We start from the raw sequence: 20,040 nt of genomic DNA, 5'->3' as shown, positions 1-20,040 counted from the left end.
AACTTGTTGCTTTAGAAGACTTTTGGCTGTGGTTGTGGTGTTTGTTTTGTTGCCAGTTTGAGCTGAACAAGATGAACAAGGTGGTTTTGGTGACAGGATCAAATAGGTAATACATCCATTTATTCTTTTTTATTGCAAACCAGGATCTTTTGAGGCCTTCTTTCCTATTTTTCTTTTGCTGCTGATGACCTATTTTAGACACTGATGTTGTATTATTTATGCTCATTTATCTGACTTTTTAAAATCTCTTTATCCAGGGTGTCCTACCTAGTACTTACTTTAATATGGTCACATTTGCAATTAAAATAAGCCAGACAATGTAAGTGCAGTTGCAAGATAAGATCAACTTTATTAATCCCTCACTGGGGAAATTTACATGTTATAGCAAGTAGATAGAGATGAGTCATGGAAGGAGCAGGACATGAATTACAAAAGTACAATAAGGTTAATAATGAAGATCTAATAAAGACAATGTACACCTTTCACATGTACACATGAGGCATGATGAATTTACACATGGATATGTACAGGTATGGTATTAATTCAATACTATAGCAGTAGCAATAGTAATCCGAAGTATGTATTTCCCTGCAGTGGCATCGGTCTGGCGCTGTGTGAGCGTCTCCTCTCCCAGGACCCAGAAGGCCTCCAGCTGTGTCTGGCCTGCAGGAACATGCGTCGGGCCGAAGCCGCTCGCTCGGCCCTCCTCACCTCCCACCCCACAGCCCAGGTGTCTCTGCTGCAGATGGACACCAGCAGCATCTCCTCCGTCATCAGCGCCGCTCAGGAGGTCAGACTCAGGTGATGGAAGTTAAATCTACATTCACCAACAGGTTACCAGTTCTTTGTGTTGCAGAGTTACACTTCTGCCCCTTTGATTGTAGGTTTCAGCGGCTGGACTACCTCTACCTGAACGCAGGCATCATGCCAAACCCACAGTTTGATGTAAAAGCCTTTTTCAAGGGCCTCTTCTCCAGGTACATTATTGATTTTAAATGAGGCCTCATGTACAAATCTGCACAGAATAACTATCCATTTTTCACACATCTATTTCTCTGCTGCCTTATGAATATGTATTTGGTCAACAATGCTCAAGAAATCATGAATAATGAATAATGTTTGATTTACTGGTTCACAAATATCGACCATTTTTACCTCGTACATCGTTGAATTGTTAAGCCTTACTGCAAGGAAAAGTATTATTAATATGACACAAAATAGACAATATAGTCCCTCCACACCACACAAGGATTTCTGTGTACAGTTCAAAATATGGCCACAGTATTTGTGTAGCCACGAGGGTCCAAGTAAATTCCATTATATTTTATGAAAACATCATCACATCCCAGTGGAGGACAAACAGAACTACTGTTCTAAAAATGTTACATTTGTTAGGTTCAAGCTCTGATTTCTACAACATCCTCACTGCAGCAATGTCATCACAATGTTCGCCACCGGTGAGGGGATTCTGACACAGAAGGATGGAGTCACACCTGACGGCCTGCAGGAAGTTTTCACCACCAACCTCTTTGGTCACTTCCTTCTAGTGAGTTTTGCTTATGAAGCACAATCTGCTGTCTTTGTCTGATCAAAAAGCATCCACTGTAGTAGAAAAGCATGCTTCCTTTTAGTCGTCAGCAGGGAGAGAGAAACTCCTGTCAGCTGTTTGTCCTTGGTAGAACAAATACAGGTGATATCGGATCTGTCTGTCAGGTATCGACTCTGCTCATTAAAAATTAACAGCACACACTGTTCTAGCCATAAGGTCACCGCAGACGGTATTCTGCTCACTGTGCATTTACAGGTGAGTTCTGACTGGTAATAAGCCAACCATTAGATGATAGCAGCCTTAAAGTTCCAGGAATTACAAATGCATCTGTGATACTTTCACAGCAGCACAGATGTTCACTTTCAGACACTGACAGATAGTATTTTTAGGTAAGATCTTCTTAAAACGCTGGACAGTAAATGCATACATTAATGTCACTTGTTTCTCAACCTATTATTTCAGATGAATTTCATTTTTTTAAAAGAACATGATGTCCAGTTTCAAAGCCAACTACGAAACCTAGTGTGCCTTTTTTCCTGAGTTTGATGAACATATGTTGTTTAATGGCTTGATAAGAGTTTTCTAATTTCTGCATTGTTTCTCCTGTGTTGTGGTCCAGGTCAGGGAGCTGGAGCCGGTTCTGTGCCACGAAGGCCGAACCTCCCAGCTGATTTGGACCTCTTCCAGCAACGCTCATCGCTCGGCTTTTAACCTGGAAGACGTGCAGCACCGAGGAGGCACCCAACCTTACAGCTCCTCCAAATACGCCTCCGACCTGCTCAGCTTGGCACTCAACACTCACTACAACAAACAGGTCGGCTCTCACACACCTCACAGTGACTCACGCCTGAGAGATGAACTTTTTTTGATAAGTTTTTTTTTTTTCTAGGGTTTGTACTCCTCTGTCATTTGCCCCGGTTTCGTGATGACCAACCTGACCTACGGCATCCTGCCCTCCTTCCCTGCCTTCCTCTGGACGCTGCTTATGCCCATCTTCTGGCTTGTGAGTGCAACTCTGACTGGTTTTTCCTGTTAGTTCTAATGCGGCCTTCGTTGGGTGTGTGATGACTAAAAAAAAAAATTTAAAAAAAACCAGCATGGATATTTTTTTTTTCTTTCATTCTCACAGATACGAATGTTCACCAACACTTTCACACTGACACCTTATAATGGAGCTGAAGCTTTGGTTGGTAACACAAAAAAATCTCATTTCAATACATGATTCAGCACAAATTCTGGCACTGAATTCTGCTTTTCATTTCAGTTTTGGCTGTTTCAACAAAAGCCTGAATCTCTGGACCCATATGCCAAATACCACAGCTTAACATCAGGGCTGGGCCACAACTACACACAACCACGGAAGGTAGGAAGCTGGAATTTTCCATCAAAAGCATTGTGTTTGCAAAGTAGTTCTTTGATCATCTCCTCCTTTTTGCAGATGGATATCGATTTGGAAACATCCGAGTCTTTGTATGAGAAGTTGCTGCATCTAGAGAGCGACGTGAGGAAGAAACTGCAAACAGAAGCCCCCCATGCTCCCATCCATCCTGCAGAATCTGAATCATCTTGATGCGAATCACACGTTTGTAGATGGAGGGCATTTTATTCCTGTCTCATCGCGGGTCACGAGGGAGCAGCGTGTCCTTTGGCTGTCAGACTTGACAAACATAACACATCTCTTCCTGACAGGCATCATGAAAGCCTGCATTCACAGCCAGAGACAGACTCTTGGTATTTGGAGCTTGATTTGTTGTTTCCATCTGTAATATCTGTATCAGGCATGTTGCTGGGGAAACAGCCTGAGTTGTGATCATCTGTTAAAGAGTTTACAATTAAAATGAGCAGTGCATGTTCCACTTATACTCACTCTACTCACTTTAACCCTCCTATTACCTTCAGTTTACTGACATCTTTTATCCTTGGGGTCAATTTAGCTCCAGCAATTTAAAAATCCACAAAATAATCATAATAAAATTTGTTACCCAAGTTTATAGCCCTTTAAATAACAGAGAAAAAAATATGTCAATCTTGATTTAGAGACGTTAAACACTGGCTGGCTGGGGTCAAATGGATCCCAAAGACAACAGGAGGGTTAAATATCACATAAGAAGAACAATACTTTTGCACAAGTAGTAAATCCAGTGTATCTATGCGGTCCAGGAGGGACTTCCTCCAATCTGGTTGTTAATCCCACGATCCTCACGACAAAATGCAGTGCAGTCAGACAGCAGACTGTCAGTATCGTCCCAAAAGTTGATATAAGTGGTCTGAGCGAGCCCCTCTGCGGTGTACGGAGGCACCGGCAGATGCGCACATCTGAAATGACGCTCTGGAGGATTTGGTGCGCAAACCCAGCACATGTCCCCGCGTTCCGGCTCTGTTTGCGTCCCGGTGCCGCACTCCTGTTCCTCCTCGGATCCGCTCAGTTTCGGGTTGCAAAAAGCCCAAACCATCCCGCAGAAATAGACGAAAAACGTGCCCATGACCATAACCATGAGCGCGTAGGACTCGATCATCGCTTTGGTGACCGGAGACGTCATTTTTTAGGGGGGATGTGCAGGATTGATCGGCGCATTTCTGAAACAAGCGTGTGCAGGAGGGGCGGTCAGAGCAGGAGGCATCATCCTGGAGGCTGGACCACCTCAGCAGCCACACAATCAGAAAGCTAATGAGTGATTTTCAAAACATTTATAGGCTGTAAACTGTCTCATTTGACAGCTTGGGAGGCAAAAATACGAATTATAAAGTTGAAAATTCCCTTTAGAATGAAAGAGATAATGCAGTAGGTTACCTCGGGATAATGATGCATGAATTGGTCTCAGTTTGTTTTATCTTTTTGCTTTATGACACATGAGACTTTTGCAGATAAGGACAGAGCACAACTTTTGTTTGCTTTCACTTTCTGATGAGGGTCACTTTCATTAACTCACATTCTGACCTTTAAAATCCTTCAAGACAGACAAAAAAAAAATCCTGAAACTTGCAGATTTTAACTTGAGACACTGGCAAAAATTTAAAAACTGCTAAAGCTGAATGTAATAAGAAATTGTGCAGCTGCATGACAACACTGAAGTAGAACAGACTCCTGAAGGCCCTTCCAAAATTTTGTGCGTTATAAAGGTTAACTTTTAATCCTGCTTGTGTTTGGAAACAGCCGAACAAGATATAGATCATTTATGAAGGAATAGTAAAATCAAATGTGAATTTCCCTGGTGAGAGATCAATAGCAGTTATTTATTTATCACCTTTAGGAAAAACTTGAGTTGACCAAAGCACTGTAAGTGATACAAGACAGTCTTTAGAAAAACACATGTTCATGAATAAGACAGGATAAAGACTTAGATAATATTTTTTTAAATAAAATAAATAGAAAAAAACAAGGCACAACAAGATTACAGCTTGTAAGATCAAATTGAATAATGAAATATAAAATGAACATAGAATACTAAAATATTGAGACCATCAAAAGCAACCAAAGGCCATTGAAAATGTGTACATCCTCACATTTTTTCTTATTAATGTCACTGGATCTGCCATTACAGATCCAGTAATAAGAAATTTGTCTCCCTGACAATTAAACAAATCTGTCAGGCTTTAACTGTCCTTATCGGGTCAAACACCAGAAACCGCATCTCCCAAAACACCACCAATGAAAGTAGCATAGATGTTCACTTTTAGACACTGACAAATACTATTTTTAGATAAGATCTTCTTAAAGCGCTCACTGGAGGTCACTGGAAAGTAAATGCATATAAATATATTAATGCCACTTGTTTCTCAACCCACAATACCACCAATGGTCAATTCAAATGTGATTTTCTGTGAAATATGCTAAAACAAGTTTTAAAAATCCACTAATAAACCTTAAGACGGCAGAATAAAACTATAACAGGCTGTATGAATGTTGCAATACAACCAAGCTTCTGTTTTCCAAAAATGCAAATGCAATGCTGATTTGTCATTTATTGTTGAGAAACTGAGATCGCACCCAGCAGATACTTTGATCACACATGCACAAACAAAATTCGAGTATGTGTTCAACCTTTTTACTTTAACCTTTATTTTGGAGGGATAGATGGTTATTTGGATGACAGATTGTAAAGAAAGAGAAGCATCAAATCTGGGGACTTGGCAACGAAACGTCACCATTTGGAGATATCCTACACATACAGCCAATGCACAGATAGAATCATTTAATAAGGATGGTGAAAACAGCCCATAATCTTCTGATAAACGGTGATAAATGTGTGCACCAACAAACTGCAGCTTGTGATGTGAAATCCTGTGTGAAAAGCCTCCACAGGTCTGGCATGAAGATTACATGATGGGAAAATGGAAATGTGATCAAAATATTGAGCCTTTCGATATACAGCAACCACATCTGCACTGGATCAGGTTTTATTGCTCCAAGCAGTGGTGATAACACCATGTGTGAATGCAAGTGTGAAATGTTTTCACTTGCAGAACATGCAGGGTTTAAAAGGGGACTGGGGTTTCGGGCAGCGTGAATACTTGCCCTGAGACAGATTTAAATGCCGCCACAGTCTGTCAGCGGAGGATTTGTCACTTTTTAATTAACTTAGCTGAAGATTATGTCAGTTATATATGTCCTTTCCTCACATCCGAACTGTTAGCTCTATTAACAGAGGCACCTGCTGTCTCCTTTTGGGGATGTGTAAGGGTTAAATCGCGACATGAAATACCTTTAAGGAATAATGTGAGCCTTTTGCAGTTTGAAAACTGACGCACGATTATGGAATTAGCTTCACAGACTGAGCAGGTCTCTCTGTAGAGCCAAAACAAGAGCACACAAAGTGTAAATGAGGGCACCCATGCTTCGCTTTACAGACACTAGCAAAGCCAGCCCACTCCGGCATTGTGGGTAGTGGAGTTTTTTACTGGTCTCTCCGTAACTGTCTCCAATGCCGCTCTCTTCCGGAAAAACTACACGCCCCACCCGCGCAAAGTCTGAGGTCCCGGATGTCTATCGCGCCGGAAGAGAAGAAGGTCCTTTCCCAGCCATCTTGTGGCTTCATCTAGCGAAGTGTTCGCACCAAGCCTCGTAGAATCGGAGGAAAATCCTGCTGAAGGGGCGCCATCATGCCCGGACAAATGCAAGAAGGTTTTGGCTGTGCCATAAACAATCGGTTCGATCAGTTATTTGACGACGAATCGGATCCGTTTGAGCTGCTGAAGCAGGCCGAAGTAAAGAAGAAGAAGGAGGCTGCTGCCCCTGGTGCCGCCAAGACTGCAGCCCAGGCTGCCAAGCAGCCGAAAAAAGAGTCTCAGAAAGACAGAAAGACCCCGCTGACCGATAAGAAGGAGGAGACCCAGGCACCTGTACCTCTCAAGAAAGATGGTAAATATTATTTTTGCATTTTAGGTCTCCTGGTATCATACAGCAACTGAAAAATCCAAGCTAACAGGCTAAGTGGCTTGCTTACTAGCTAGCGACGATCCGTAAGCCCCGTGACATGAGGTCCGCATGGCTGCTTTTGTGCCTCCGTGGGTTGTCACTTGTTGGAACAATGACATTTTTACACACGCTTATTGCAGTGGAATCTATGGGGCTTTAGCTTTGTGGCAATAAACCGTTTGCAGGCCGACTTGTTTTGACTTGCCCCCCCTCCCCATGGGCCTTGTTGAACAGGCAGATCCTGAACGCCTGGCCAAGTGGAGAAAGTCGCCTGAATTCACGAATAAATTTTTTTTACCTCCGTGGATCACAGCGAGGCCACTTGTTGACTGCTTTACCCAGAATCGACGGAACGTTATTAACTACGAGCGGCCATTTAAAATGTTTAAATAAAGGCAAAATGTTAAAGCGGAATCGAACACGTGCAGGATGATTTGATTAGTGTAAAACGAGCCACGCTGGTTTGATGGCGCTGAACACGCCGGAGGATTTGTTTGCAGAAATTGGTGGCAGCACCGCTCTCGTGCTGATGAACCTCGTGGTTGGAGTGTGGGGCGTGTTAAAGCGCAGCCTCTAAACTGCCGCTTCCTATTGGCGCACAATAACGAGTCTGATCAACGTGCTTCAGCGCATTCACCTTCCCTTTCTCTTCTTTCCACACTTTGTCTGTGCAGATGTGTCTGTGCTCAACATATATCCAGAAACTTGTAAACCCTGCTCCAGTCCGTATACATTTTGCAGTGTTTTCCACTAACTTACATTTACAACATGAAGGAAGTGGAGCATCCAGCCTCTGGTATTAACAGAGATGATACCTACTCACAGACAGCTACTTGGCCATTATCTTCATGTCAGCCTGCCAAGTGGGCCCATATCTGTTTGCTCGAGAGGCGATGAGACAGGTGCGCTGGCTGTGGTGGCCCAGCTGCTGCTGTGTAGTGGAGGATGTCTATTTTGGTAGCTGGTGACTTCGCAAATGGGTGGGACTTGTTGTGTCACACTGGGCCAGTTAGAGTCAACCATGTGCCATTTAAGTTTAAACACTGTGTAGGGGTGTTGGTTCCATCTGTGGCGCAATCCCATGATTTACCTGATCAGCACACTATCAGATAAAAGGGAATAGAAGTACTTGTGCCACTCTTGGTTAACAATTTTTTGTACACGAGATTTTCCACTCAGTCTGAAGCAATTGCAGAGTACCTAATAAATACACCAGCTGCCTAAATCTTTGCACATTAATTGCAATTATTTGCTCCATTTAAACAGAACAATTACCACTATTCTCAGACTCAGTAGTGGGTCCTGATCTGTCAATGCCACTGGTCATCTAATCCTTCTGTTGTGGTCAACCGTAGGTGCCGGCATGAGGAGAATGGGCCGGAAGCCGGAGGGTGATGGCCCCAGACCCCAAGGCAGCCAGGGAGAAGGGCGCCCCCCCACAGACAGACGGCCTGTGGACAGGCGGCCTCCCCGACGCTTCGAGAGGCCTGCTGGTGAAGGTGGAGAGAAGCCCGAGGGCGGCGAATTCTCAGTGGAGAAGTGAGTTTAATTTCCAATCAGGCAATTTCATTTAAGAGCGACCACATGTGAGGAGAAGACAAGTGGGAATCCACTGCTGCCCTACCTTTTTACAGGGTGGTTCCTGCCTCCGCATAAAGCTGCTGCAGCTTTCATCATGGGGTGGGACAGCGACTGGTTGGGCGTTCCTTACGATGATAAGGATTACTAGTTTAGCCCAAACTGTGACAGACACAGACTCTTTGTGTCTTTGGTTACGTAATAAACAAAAAGTTAAATGTACACCAAATTTAAAGCAGCATACACGTGAAAATGATAGAACAGACTAAAAGCAGATGTTTGTAGTGATGAATCCAAAGATAATTTTTTCTGAATCTTTGCTTTATGCTGAGCATCAGTTCATTATTTAGCTGTCCTGTTTGGATTCAATCTACACAGTTTTGAAAGCAGCATGTGGCTGTTTTTAGAGAAGAAGCTCTAAAAATTCACTTCATTGTATAGCTTTAAGTAGCAGACTCAGGTAGCGACTAGTTGGTGAACATGGAAGAATTTAGTAACTGAAAAGCCAGATATTTCCCTCAGGGGTTTGTAGAGACCCAACCTGGAGCTAAAAGGGAGCGACTAATGAGCTTTTAAGGTTATTTTATTTTATTTTATTTATGTGGTGTCAGGTGCAAGTCATCTCAGTTCACTTCACATAGTAAGATCAAGATCTTAAAACGTTTATGAGAGAAAGCCCAATAATTAACGAGCATTTGGCGGGAGTGGGTAGTAAAATGGTGATGTTGCTTCATCATGGCTGCAAGTGTTTCTGCTGCCCCCAGGAGGCCAAAAAATTAAGTGCTGTTGGTTTGAGCAACAGTCAACATTTCCCTAGTTAAAAACCCTAATCCCTTGTTTCTTTGATGCATTGGTTGAGTATAGCAGCCTTGGTTTACTCAAAATAAACTAAAGTGAATGAAATAAAGCTTACACTCTGACCAGTTTTACTTCCAAGCCCCTGAATGTAAGAAACTTGTGTTTTAATGGTGTTTTAACCGTTGTGTTTCGTCCATGTCTTAGGCCCATCGGTGACAGGCCAATGAGAGGCCGTGGCGGCGGCAGGGGAGGCCGTGGAGGTAGAGGACGCGGCATGGGTCGCAGCGACGGCTTTGATTCCCGAGGAAAGCGCGAATTTGATAGACACAGCGGCAGCGACAGATCGTAAGTACTTCTCCATTGCTTACATTGAGCTTATATGATGCATTCTTCATGTACACAAGGTCTTCTAAAGACCTTGTGTGTGCTGTAATGCAGTGCATGTGTTATGATCTTGGCTAAAGCAGATGTTGTTTCAGTAGTCTGAAAGGTGAGGAGAAGCGTGGAGGAAGTGGATCTCACAACTGGGGAACCGTCAAGGATGAACTGAAGTAAGTACTTAAGTGTGCAGCACACCAGAAAACTTGCACGATGGTAGTTTGGGGAGCTACAGAGCACATTTGCATATTCTTATGAAAAACTTGTAGAAGTTGCATGACATTTATGTGTCAGTTATTTTTAGAGAACTCTTTGTTGTGTTTTTTCGTTTACTGGAAACTAGTTCCTGTTTAGGGATGCGGGAAAGAGATGGACCGTAGATTTTAGTAGTTTTGATTCTGCACATTCAGAATTAAGTCTGCACGAATAGCGAAATATCAATCACGATTTTGACTTCCGACAATTAAGTAAACAAAGACTGTGACAGTGATGTTCAAAATGCATACTCCTCTCACAGAACACAGCTCATATACATAGAATTACTTATATGATATTAGAACACCTGTCTTCACCTTCTTTAAAGTCATTTTTGTTCGCACACTCTCTGAAGTGTGTGCACTTCAGTAACAATGTGGGGAGTCTAGAAGCTTCTGCTGAATTCAGGCAAAGAGCCATTTTTTAAGTGTTATTTTGAAGCAAAGATTAGTAAGTTAGCAGTAATGTGGCATAACATGGAAGTGAAAGCAAGACTGTGAAAATCCAACGAAAATGTTTTGCCCACAAGCTCAATGAATAATACAGATCTCAATACTGGTAGTGCAGTCCTTCCAGAATTGTGCCAAAAAATTAAGTATGAAGAGAAGCCAAGATACCCTCTGTTACCTGTAAATTAGGTTCACTCACTTAAAACAACACCCATGCAGTAAGTTTTGCCTTCTTGATGATAATAATGTTGACTATTTCACAGAGATGTTGACTTAACCCTTTTTCTTTTGGTCTGCAGTGAAACTTTGTCACAGTTTGAATGCTAGCTGCAGTCCACCATATTGTAAATGCTCTTTGTACAGCCGACAATATAAATGGCAGCAAACTTTACTTCCAGGAATCAGTGAGCACAACAAAGGAAAAAAATTAGGAAACAATTCCTCGGTTCTGAATACCAGCTTAAATCTTGGTGGATGGTAAATTGTGGTATCTGACTGATTTGTTTATTTTCCTCACAGTGAGCTTGACCAATCAAACGCCACTGAAGAGAACCCTGAAGGAGAGGAGCATCCACCGGCTGACTCTGAGAACAAGTAAGTTCTTACTTTGTCTTAATATTTCCTGCTTTAATAAAGTCCATAACTGTTGTTTTGCATTTTTGTAGTTGGTCCTTGATCCCAGATTCGTATAAAAAGTCATTATGTTGAAAGGCAGCAATGGTTGATGCTGCTAATACTCATCTGTGTCTGTGTGCTTGTTGAAGGGAGAATGAGGTTGAGGAGGTGAAGGAGGAAGGCCCCAAGGAGATGACTCTGGATGAATGGAAGGCCATGCAGGACAAGGAACGGGCCAAGGTGGAGTTCAACATCCGCAAGGCCAACGAGGGAGCTGATTGGAACAAAGGATTTGTGCTGCACAAGTCAAAGGCAGAGGTGAGTCGAAACTTAAGCTCTGCTCTTCCAGCAAAACCTAAATGTTAGATTAATTTTTGCAGATTTTTGCGTCAAATTTTGCTCATCACACGTAGACTTTGCTAAATTTTACTCAAACAAGACTGTTTTAAAAAATTAATTCAAAGAGGTTAAGAGGTCTCAAGCAGGGCAGCAGCTCAGTCTTCCTAATAAGGACAAGTCTGTGTTTTACGACAGAATCTGGTGTGGCCCCCTTCGTCCAGTAATATCAGGCAAACTGTAACAAGTGTTGCATCAGTTTTCTGTAAATGACAGCAGTGTGGTCGGGATACGAGCGTCACTGTCTAAATTACCTGCTTGGTAATGAAAGTGCACAAGGTTGCTGATGACTGTACGTCAAGTGACACCTAAACCACAGGCATAAGTGAAAGTCGGATCTACTTCACTGTCACCAGTCCTTTTTTTACTTCTAGTGCAGAGCATGGTGGTTGAAGTTTGTTGCCTGTTCTGCATTAAAAAAAAAAAAAAAAAGATAGAGAATAGTTGGTACGAATATGCTTTTGCTCTATATGTGTGTTAACGTTGGTGTGTTGTTTTCTCCCCCCTCAGGATAAGAAAGGTGAACTGATTGACCCTGAGACTGAGGAGCCTAAGGTAAAGCTACTACTGTTGGTTGTACTGTACAATATTTCAACTCAAAACATAGATTTAAAAAAATAAAAAAAGCAGTGAACATGCAAAAAACCAAACTGTTTTTAACCTCTGTTTTTGACATCTAGGGTGGTGGTGGTGATGATGAGCACCACTTCCGGAAGCCAGCTAATGACATCACGTCCCAGCTGGAGATCAACTTCGGAGACCTGGGCCGCCCAGGCCGTGGACGCGGTGGACCACGCGGCGGCCGGGGAGGCCGCGGCCGCGGTGAACCCACTCGGCCGGTCCGTGGAGGAAGGACTGACAAGGTACCACCCTTAGACGGTTGATCCGTCACTGGAGAAATTCACACTTGATACATGTGAAGCATAGTCATAAGAAAGACAAGTAAAAGAAAAGTAAAATAAAGATATAATCAATAAATGTAGCCCAATTGTAGGACACACTGTGTGTAGGATTGTACTTAAGTTACAAAGATTCACAGTGTTATCTTGTGTTGTTGGAGCTGAAGGACTATAAAGCTTGGCAGTAGTGTCATGTTATTGGAATCAAACAGTTTTTTTGCCAAGTAGGTTTTCACATACAAGGAAACTGACTTGGTGTTTTAGTGCATAAAAGTAAACGGTAACAGAATAGAAAGACAGCAAAGAGGTCTCTGCAGTGTATGTTTTTGAAGTTCAGTTAGGGTTCAGTGAGGATGTCAGAGTGACACTAACTAAAAGTTGCTGTATGGTGTCATTTTAAGCTGTTCATCAAAGCCTCATTTGCATCGATTATTTTATTTTTACCGTCACATCTTGGAAGGTTTCAATGTTCTAACTCCTCATTATTGTTCCCTTTTCCTGCAGTCATCTGCGTCTGTGCCCAACGTGGACGACCCAGAGGCCTTCCCAGCCCTGGCTTAAGCCCCGGCTGTTAATCCTCAGGCCTACAGGAGCCTCCTGAGCACCTCCACTACGAGGCTTGCATGTTCCTGGATCCTTCAGCAAAGTGAAATGATGGAGAAGACTGTCATTAACTATGACACTCAATGTGAGGACTGAGTTTTACCCAATTAAAAACAAAATGAAGATGGAAAAAAAAACAGAAATTAACAAAAAAAAATACGACAAAAAAAAGAGAAAAGGACTTCTTGCTACTCTGGAGCAACTTATTGGTAGAGGTTTTGTACTTGGAAACAAAGTAGCAGGGATGTTTTCATACAGTATTTTTTTCAGAGGTTATGCATTGTCCATTGATAAATTTTTGTAATTGCTGCTTGAAAATATGCATTTTGAAATGTAAGCATAAGAGTATCTTTAGCGTGGTGGTGTGTGCCATTGCTTGCTCGCTTTAAAATAGGCACTGTGGAGCTCCAACCCAAGCTCATAAGCTCTGCCACAGCAGGTATTTCTGATGAAGTTACAGCTTCACTCATTGAGATTTATGGATTTTTGTTCTTTAGCACTGGGGTATTGTTTTATATTTTATACAGGAGGTCTATTCTTGTATGATCTTCGGCCTGTAAATCTTAACTATTTTCATAAATTCTTTCAGAGACTGTATTTCACATGGTGCAAATAGGACACACCTTTGCGTCTTTGATCAAGAGAGGCGTCCTACATTTGAATGCATTGATGAAACGGCACCTAAATCTGAATTTGAAGTTCTTTTGTACTGAACTGTTCCAAAGGAGTAACATTAGGTCATTTTGGAGGAACACAATGGCGACTACTCTGTTAAATTTGCGTTGATCCCGAGACATTTGTCGAGCGGATTGATTTTGAAGCTGACAGTTATTCCATGTGTTCTGATTTTATTTGTATTTGGGGTGCTGTTCACCATCCAATGCATCTTCCTCTTTGCCTATTTCATCGTTGATCACTGGCCATGTGCAAGTCAATTAATGCCTTTCTTTTTACTTTAGAGTGATAAAGGAGAGGAAGTGTTTTTACGCAGTTGAGATGCGGCTGTCGACCCTCTCCGGCTGTTTACACACTCCGCTCGAGCATCCTTCCACAGATGTAAACTCAGCCCAGCTTCAGTTTGTTTCCGCATTCTGTTCTGTGCTGATCTTTTCCTCCACTGTCGACTTGCCCTGTAGCTTCCACAGTGGCACCACTGCATAATTGCTCTGAAAGAAATACAGTTGTCCATTGTGTGGAACAACTGAAGTGCTCTACAAATGTGTGAATTCTAGCCCTGCTATTAGAGACCTCTGTCGGTAAATAAAGATGGTCGATAAATTTTTTGCATTGTCACCGTTATTTGGCCTCCGCAGGCAAAATGTTCTGTTTGCTTGCAACCACATCTCCTCATACTTGGTATCTGATATGTTGTGCTCTTCAAGGCGAGTGACCACGCGAAAAAGCAAAAAGTCAAACGATCGCGCCCCCCTGAGGTTTGTGTTGAAGTTCTGCTTCTCTGTACCTTGTTGACAATCTTTAAGATCAGTCGGAATAAGGGGAAAGGAATTTCACACCTTGTTTGTGCAGATGATGAAATCATTTATTTGCATTGACATCAAACAAACTCAGACTTGTCAGGATGTTGATATTGCATAAGATTGGAGTTTCTGCCTGAACCACACTGATTCCTGTGTGAAGGCAGTGACGTGCAAATGAGGTTGTTGCTCTAAACTAGACATGAAAAAGGATGTCCTGATGAAAATGTTAAAGGAAGCACACAATTTTCAAACTTTTATTTGCTGTGCTTGCAGCCTCCAGACTTTGGTTGCTACTTTTGTCCAGACTGAAACATCTGGATGATGTGCTGTGACATTTCCCAGGTTCCCAGAGGATGACTCCCACTAACTGTTTTGATCCCGTGGCTGCCTGCAGCTCCATCAGGTTCACATTTGTGGCTTCATTCAAATTTCTTGGACTGATGATCAAGAATTTGGGCACCTATTTCTGTTTCCCTAGGAATTATTTACCACATTGGCGAGCACATATTTTGCATATCTGCAAAACTTGTACCTTTCCTATCAGCCTCAGCTGCTTTTCATGGGTTTGTTATCTAAGATGGTAAAAAATACAGTCAATAAGCACTTTATTAGGACCAACAATCCAATACTGGCCTGCCTTCACTCTCAAACAGCTTCAGTTTTTGGTGTCATTGAGTTTACAAGATAAAACATTCCTTTGAGATTCTGTTCCATATTTACATTATTCTCACTTAATTTCTGCAGATTTGTCAGTTGCACTCATTGTCTTGCTGTAGCACATCCCAGAGGGGTTCTGGATTTAGATCTGAAGACGTTAAGAGGCCACTGAAGTCCTCTGAGCTCGTTATGACAACAATGATCACCAAACCAGTTCGAGACAGCTTTTGTTTTATGACATGACGCTGGAAGTAGTCGCTGGAAGAAAGGTTCGCTCATTGTCAGCAACAATGCTCAGGCAGATAACGATCGACTGGTATTAGGGGCTCAACAACATGCCAAGAAAACATTCTCTACATTACGCCACCATTATCGGCCTGGACTGTGGACACAAGGCAGGTTGGCTCCAGGATTATTCTTTATAAACTCAATCAGAGCCTCCCACCTGAACCCGCCAGAACCAGCTGACTTTTTAATGCAATAACTTAAGTATATTTAATGAAGCCATGCAGAATCTTACCTTCATACTATGAGAATTTTCCAAGTTGCAGAGCCCAGACGTACATAGAGGCAGGTTTTCATATGTCCAGGAGTAAAGTAACGTTAAATTTCCAGAGATGAACAACACATTTGAGCTCTGTTTTAATCTGTAACCAAATCAGTTACACATAAACATGATCTAAAGCCAAAATCTCATTTGTTCATCCTGTTTATAACCAACCAAGCATCAATATCATGGGATGTATTAGAGTTTCAGTGGAAAACCTGCACCAGTCTAATGACACAAAGTCAAAGGAACAAGCTTTGGTGTTTTTTTGCTACTTCACTGGAAAAAAACAAAACTTGTGCATTTTGTATCTTTGGTAACAGACCTCATGTGTTATTTAGCCCTGAGAGTTTCACGTGGCTTTTCTCCCTTACATTTAAAGCTATAAAGGCTCAAAAATGCTGCAAAAAGTCAACTACAAAGTGCAAAATTTCGACTTTCTCCTGTGAACTTCACGGGCTTGTAACTTGGAAAATAACAATTCTGAAGGAGTCCAGCGGGAACTTTTATTCAGGTTTGGTAGATGTTATATGGAATCACCTTCCATGGATTCATGTTGTTAAAACCAAAGTCTAATGCTACCATCTCCATTTATCAGCTTCGTTTTCCAGTCTTCAGCTGTCCAGTTTTGTTGTGTCCGTTTCCACTGCAGCCTCAGATTTCCCTTCTTGGCCAGCAGCAGTGGAACTTTACGTGGTTTTCGTGCCGTCTGCCTCAAGTTTGGATGTGTTGTGAGTCTTGTCTCACCGCAGTTGTAAAGAATGTTACTGATGCCTGAATGTCAGCTTCTTTCTTTTTGCACTATACTGAGTAAAGTGATCAGAAATACTCTCAACATCCATGCTTCGGTCACTGAGATCCCATTTTTTCCCCCCATTCGGATGTTTCATATGAATGTTAACTGAAGACTTGGATCTGCAGTCGTTTTCTGCATTGCACTGCTGAAACATGATTGGCTGATTAGATAATTGCCTGAACAATCAGGTGCACAGATGTTACTGAGCATGAACAAACCTCATTTTGACATGGATCATGGTTATGTTGGTTTTTACGGGCTTATTGCACAACCTGCAGAGCTGCTTGCACACACTTGATGACAAATATTTGCTGTTTTATTTATTTATTTATTCATTTTAAATGTTGCAGTTGGTTCTAACTGGGTCAATTTAACTTCCTTCTCTCTTTAGATGAACTAATGCTGAGGTAGGATGGGTGTATTTAAAAATGTGGCCAAAAGTCAGTAGAGACGAGGCTATGATAGCAGTATATGGAGTTACATTTTTTACACTGGACAATTTGCTTTTCAACATATAGTAGGGAAAGCATGGGAGTAAATAACAAAATATTGTCTGAAATATTCTTTAACTCCCATATAACAAGTCTTCTGCCAGTGGATATTATCAAAACTAAGAACATGGTGTCTCAGAGTGACGCTAAAAAAGTCGTCCATGCATTTCTTACCTCTAATTGTTTATTATCAGAATGTCCCAATGACTCTGAAAAACCTTCAGCTGATCCAAAATGCTGAGTAGTACCAACAGGAGATCATATTTATCCCATATTGGCGCCCTTTGAATTCAGGATGGAGTTTGAAATCCTTCTCTGCACATACAAAGCTCTTAATGACCAAGCTCTAACACATTTTAAAGACCTGATTTTACCATATTGTTCCAACACAGACTTCCTTGTTCCCCGAGTTTCCAAAAGCAGAATAGGAGGCAGATCATTCAGTTTATCAGGTTCCTCTGGTGTGGAATCAGGAGGCAGACATCTTCTCTACTGTAAAGATGAAACTTGTCCATTTTGATGAAGGTCATAGTTAAGGCTGACTCAGGTGAGGATGAATCATCCCTTAGATTTCTTAGAGGACTTCTCTGCTACTATCCTCTCTTTCTCTGTACATACATTTTTAGTTTGGGTTTTATCCTCTCTGCAGGTATCTCCGGCTGTGGATCTGCAGTTACTGGCTTCACCAACCTCCCCAGTGTTTATGGTTTTCCGATGTGTTTGTCTATTTTCTATCTGTTACTCTTTGCCCTCACCTTAACCAGTCGAGGCAGATGTCTGCTCTCCCTGGTTCTGCAAATGTTTTTTTTTGTGTTGTTTCTTACTGTTGCCAAAGAGCTGCTCAAAAAGGGAAAGTGTGCATTTGTTGGGGTTCTCTCTAGAATCTCCACCTTACTATGGAAAAATTCCTTAAGGTTAATTAGGTTGTAGAAAGGCGTTGTATAAATAAACCTGAATAGAATACAGCTGGATTCAATTTATTTTTTAGCGACTAACATATGTGACCCATCTGCATAAAATCGGTCGCATTGTGCCTGGGGCTAGAATAGAATAGAATAGAATAGAATAGAATAGAATAGAACTTCATTGATCCCTTACAGCCCGAACACATGATAAAATATTGACTTTGGGTTTATTACTTAGATCGGTCCATTTAGTTGTTTTTTACATGTAGGTAACATGTAATATTACAGAGCGTATTAATATTACGCTCCATATGGCTGTCAAATAGCAGAATGAAGCCATGGAAATCACTTGTGGCACCGCGAGCAATGTGTCATCGCCAGCCAATCCTGTCCTGTGGTTTGTGTCATGTGGTAGCAACATGCTGCTTTTGTTTAATAGCCCAAGGCACAATGCGACTGATTTCGTGCAGATGGGTCACATATAAACTAATAAATAAATGCTGTGAAGAAAGATTTTTCAGGGCTGCCACGAACCAGGTGAAGCCTTTTTTTAATTTCCTCACTCCAGACAGACAGAAATGACAATATCTCCATCTCGCAGCCTGTGCTGTGTTCATTTTTAGTCATGCTCTTAGTGTGTCCATGGCTGAAAAGAAAACGATTGTAATGCATGAGATAAAAGAAGTACCCTTTGAATCAAATGTTATTGCTGCATAAAGGAACGGTTCACTTCAGTGAGCACAGAGGTAGTTCATGCACATCTCAGCTGCGTGCTTGATCCAAAAGAGACAAGTGAAGCTGAAGCCCACCGTCACCTCCAGTCATTGTTTCTGTTCTCTTTTGTTCAGTAGCGCTCTTCTTCTTCTACTAAGTAGTTTTTATCTCAGCTAAGCGTTCTGAAAGAAGTCACCGCAGTCAATTTTCACTGCGTCCAGAGTCAGCTTCCCCCCAAACTCCAGTGAATCCATGAAGATGTTGTGACTGGGGAAGAAATGCATGTCTACGAGCTCATCCTCCTCCTCCTCTTCATCCTCCTCGTCCATGTTTCCGGGCCCGTGTGACGAGATGTAGTCGACGGTTGAGTTGGTGTCCAGAGAGGTCTGCGTCTGGTCGGAGCTGTCTGAGTCGTGGGAGAAGCTCTTGATGTAGGTGGTCACAGGATACAGCAGCGTGGCCGGATCGGTCTCAGGGCTCAGGCCGGTCTGAGGAGGCAGCTGCAAGGAGATGGTTGTAGGTGAGGAGGCGTCGCCGCTCTGCTTGGGCAGCTCCTCCACGTCCACCAGGATCGGCTCCTCTTCCTCGCTGCTGAAATTGGAGTTGCTCTGCTGAGGCATGAGGCTCATCCTGCCCTGCTTGGAAGGAAGACACTCGCTCAAATAAGGAACAGTGACACTACACACTACAGCTCCAATTATTGTTCTCCTTTTACCTTGTCTTGTATGTACTCTTTTGCCCACTTGCTGTTCGCAGGATCTGGCACAACATCCAGCATCAAGCACTGGAAAAATTTGTAGAACCTGAGGAAGGAATGTGGAAAAACGGCTTAATAGTACCACATGGAAACATTTCCTGGTAACACAATCGTTTCTTTTTATTGCTGCATATATTCACTGATAATTGCCGTGTGTTTTCTGCTGCGCCGTAATTGAACAAAAATAATGAAAGGTGTCGGCCTGCTTGCACTTCTATAAATCCACGCAGAGCTGCTGTTGCTCACATACCTCCGTTTTACCGCCGAACTCTGGCACAAACACACGAGAAACAGCGCCATCACGGAGACGACTCCACACACCAGCAGGAGGGAAAAAGAAGTTTCCTCTGCAACAGCAAGAGATACGATTACAGCAAGTAGATGTGGTTCCTCTGGTCCAATCAGGTATGGAAGTAGGATGGAATGAGTTTTGAAAGGCAGTCTAGTCATAACAAGATATCAGGAGCAGCTGTCATTTAGTAATTGCACTTAGGATTAACATTAGACACAAATAAAAGCTACAGAATAAAAAATATTTAACTTTCACAATGTACTCTTGAAGAAAAGAGGTAGCAAAGTCTGAGGACATCACTCACATTTTGCTGGCTTTTTAGGGGGTCTGTGAAAAATCTTGTTCCCTTTATTTCAAGCGTTAATGAATACACACTAAATCTGCATCATATGTCATATACTAAGACATTTAAATAGAAGCAAGTTCTACGTTTTACATTTACAAATTTAATTTACCCCTCTGAAACC

The 20,040-nt window shown here is 42.2% G+C and overlaps 3 protein-coding genes across 4 annotated transcripts in view; 2 read left to right on the top strand and 1 right to left on the bottom strand.

The window, feature by feature from the left end:
- The first annotated feature begins 6 nt into the window (after nucleotides 1-6).
- Nucleotides 7-3,411, top strand: hsd17b7 (hydroxysteroid (17-beta) dehydrogenase 7). The gene is made up of 9 exons (XM_008297829.1): nucleotides 7-106; nucleotides 595-801; nucleotides 885-977; nucleotides 1,432-1,546; nucleotides 2,169-2,363; nucleotides 2,439-2,552; nucleotides 2,679-2,735; nucleotides 2,814-2,912; nucleotides 2,988-3,411. The coding sequence occupies exons 1-9, from the start codon at nucleotides 72-74 to the stop codon at nucleotides 3,117-3,119; spliced, it is 1,047 nt and encodes a 348-aa protein (XP_008296051.1). The 5' UTR covers nucleotides 7-71; the 3' UTR covers nucleotides 3,120-3,411.
- Nucleotides 3,412-6,528: 3,117 nt separating this feature from the next.
- On the top strand, nucleotides 6,529-14,219 carry serbp1a (SERPINE1 mRNA binding protein 1a). 2 transcript variants are annotated; one of them, XM_008297828.1, is made up of 9 exons: nucleotides 6,529-6,908; nucleotides 8,321-8,504; nucleotides 9,546-9,686; nucleotides 9,824-9,892; nucleotides 10,943-11,017; nucleotides 11,188-11,356; nucleotides 11,945-11,989; nucleotides 12,115-12,297; nucleotides 12,838-14,219. In XM_008297828.1, the coding sequence occupies exons 1-9, from the start codon at nucleotides 6,650-6,652 to the stop codon at nucleotides 12,892-12,894; spliced, it is 1,182 nt and encodes a 393-aa protein (XP_008296050.1). In that variant the 5' UTR covers nucleotides 6,529-6,649; the 3' UTR covers nucleotides 12,895-14,219. The 2 variants fall into 2 exon arrangements, with proteins under 2 accessions (XP_008296050.1, XP_008296048.1); XM_008297826.1 differs by having other exon boundaries at nucleotides 9,821-9,892.
- Nucleotides 14,220-18,321: 4,102 nt separating this feature from the next.
- il12rb2 (interleukin 12 receptor, beta 2a) overlaps nucleotides 18,322-20,040 on the bottom strand; it is a 13,822-nt gene continuing 12,103 nt past the window's right edge. The window contains exons 14-16 of the mRNA XM_008297825.1: nucleotides 19,532-19,628; nucleotides 19,240-19,327; nucleotides 18,322-19,159 (exon numbers count right to left, since the gene is read on the bottom strand). Of these exons, the coding sequence (XP_008296047.1) occupies nucleotides 18,698-19,159; nucleotides 19,240-19,327; nucleotides 19,532-19,628 (647 nt within the window). The 3' untranslated portion in view covers nucleotides 18,322-18,697. The remainder of the gene's footprint in view (nucleotides 19,160-19,239; nucleotides 19,328-19,531; nucleotides 19,629-20,040) is intronic.

Source organism: Stegastes partitus, unplaced genomic scaffold (assembly GCF_000690725.1).
Source record: "Stegastes partitus isolate 25-593 unplaced genomic scaffold, Stegastes_partitus-1.0.2 Scaffold1252, whole genome shotgun sequence".
Lineage (NCBI taxonomy): Eukaryota > Metazoa > Chordata > Actinopteri > Pomacentridae > Stegastes > Stegastes partitus.
The sequence above is the reverse complement of the archived record's forward strand: the minus strand, read 5'-3'. Positions and strand labels throughout refer to the sequence as shown.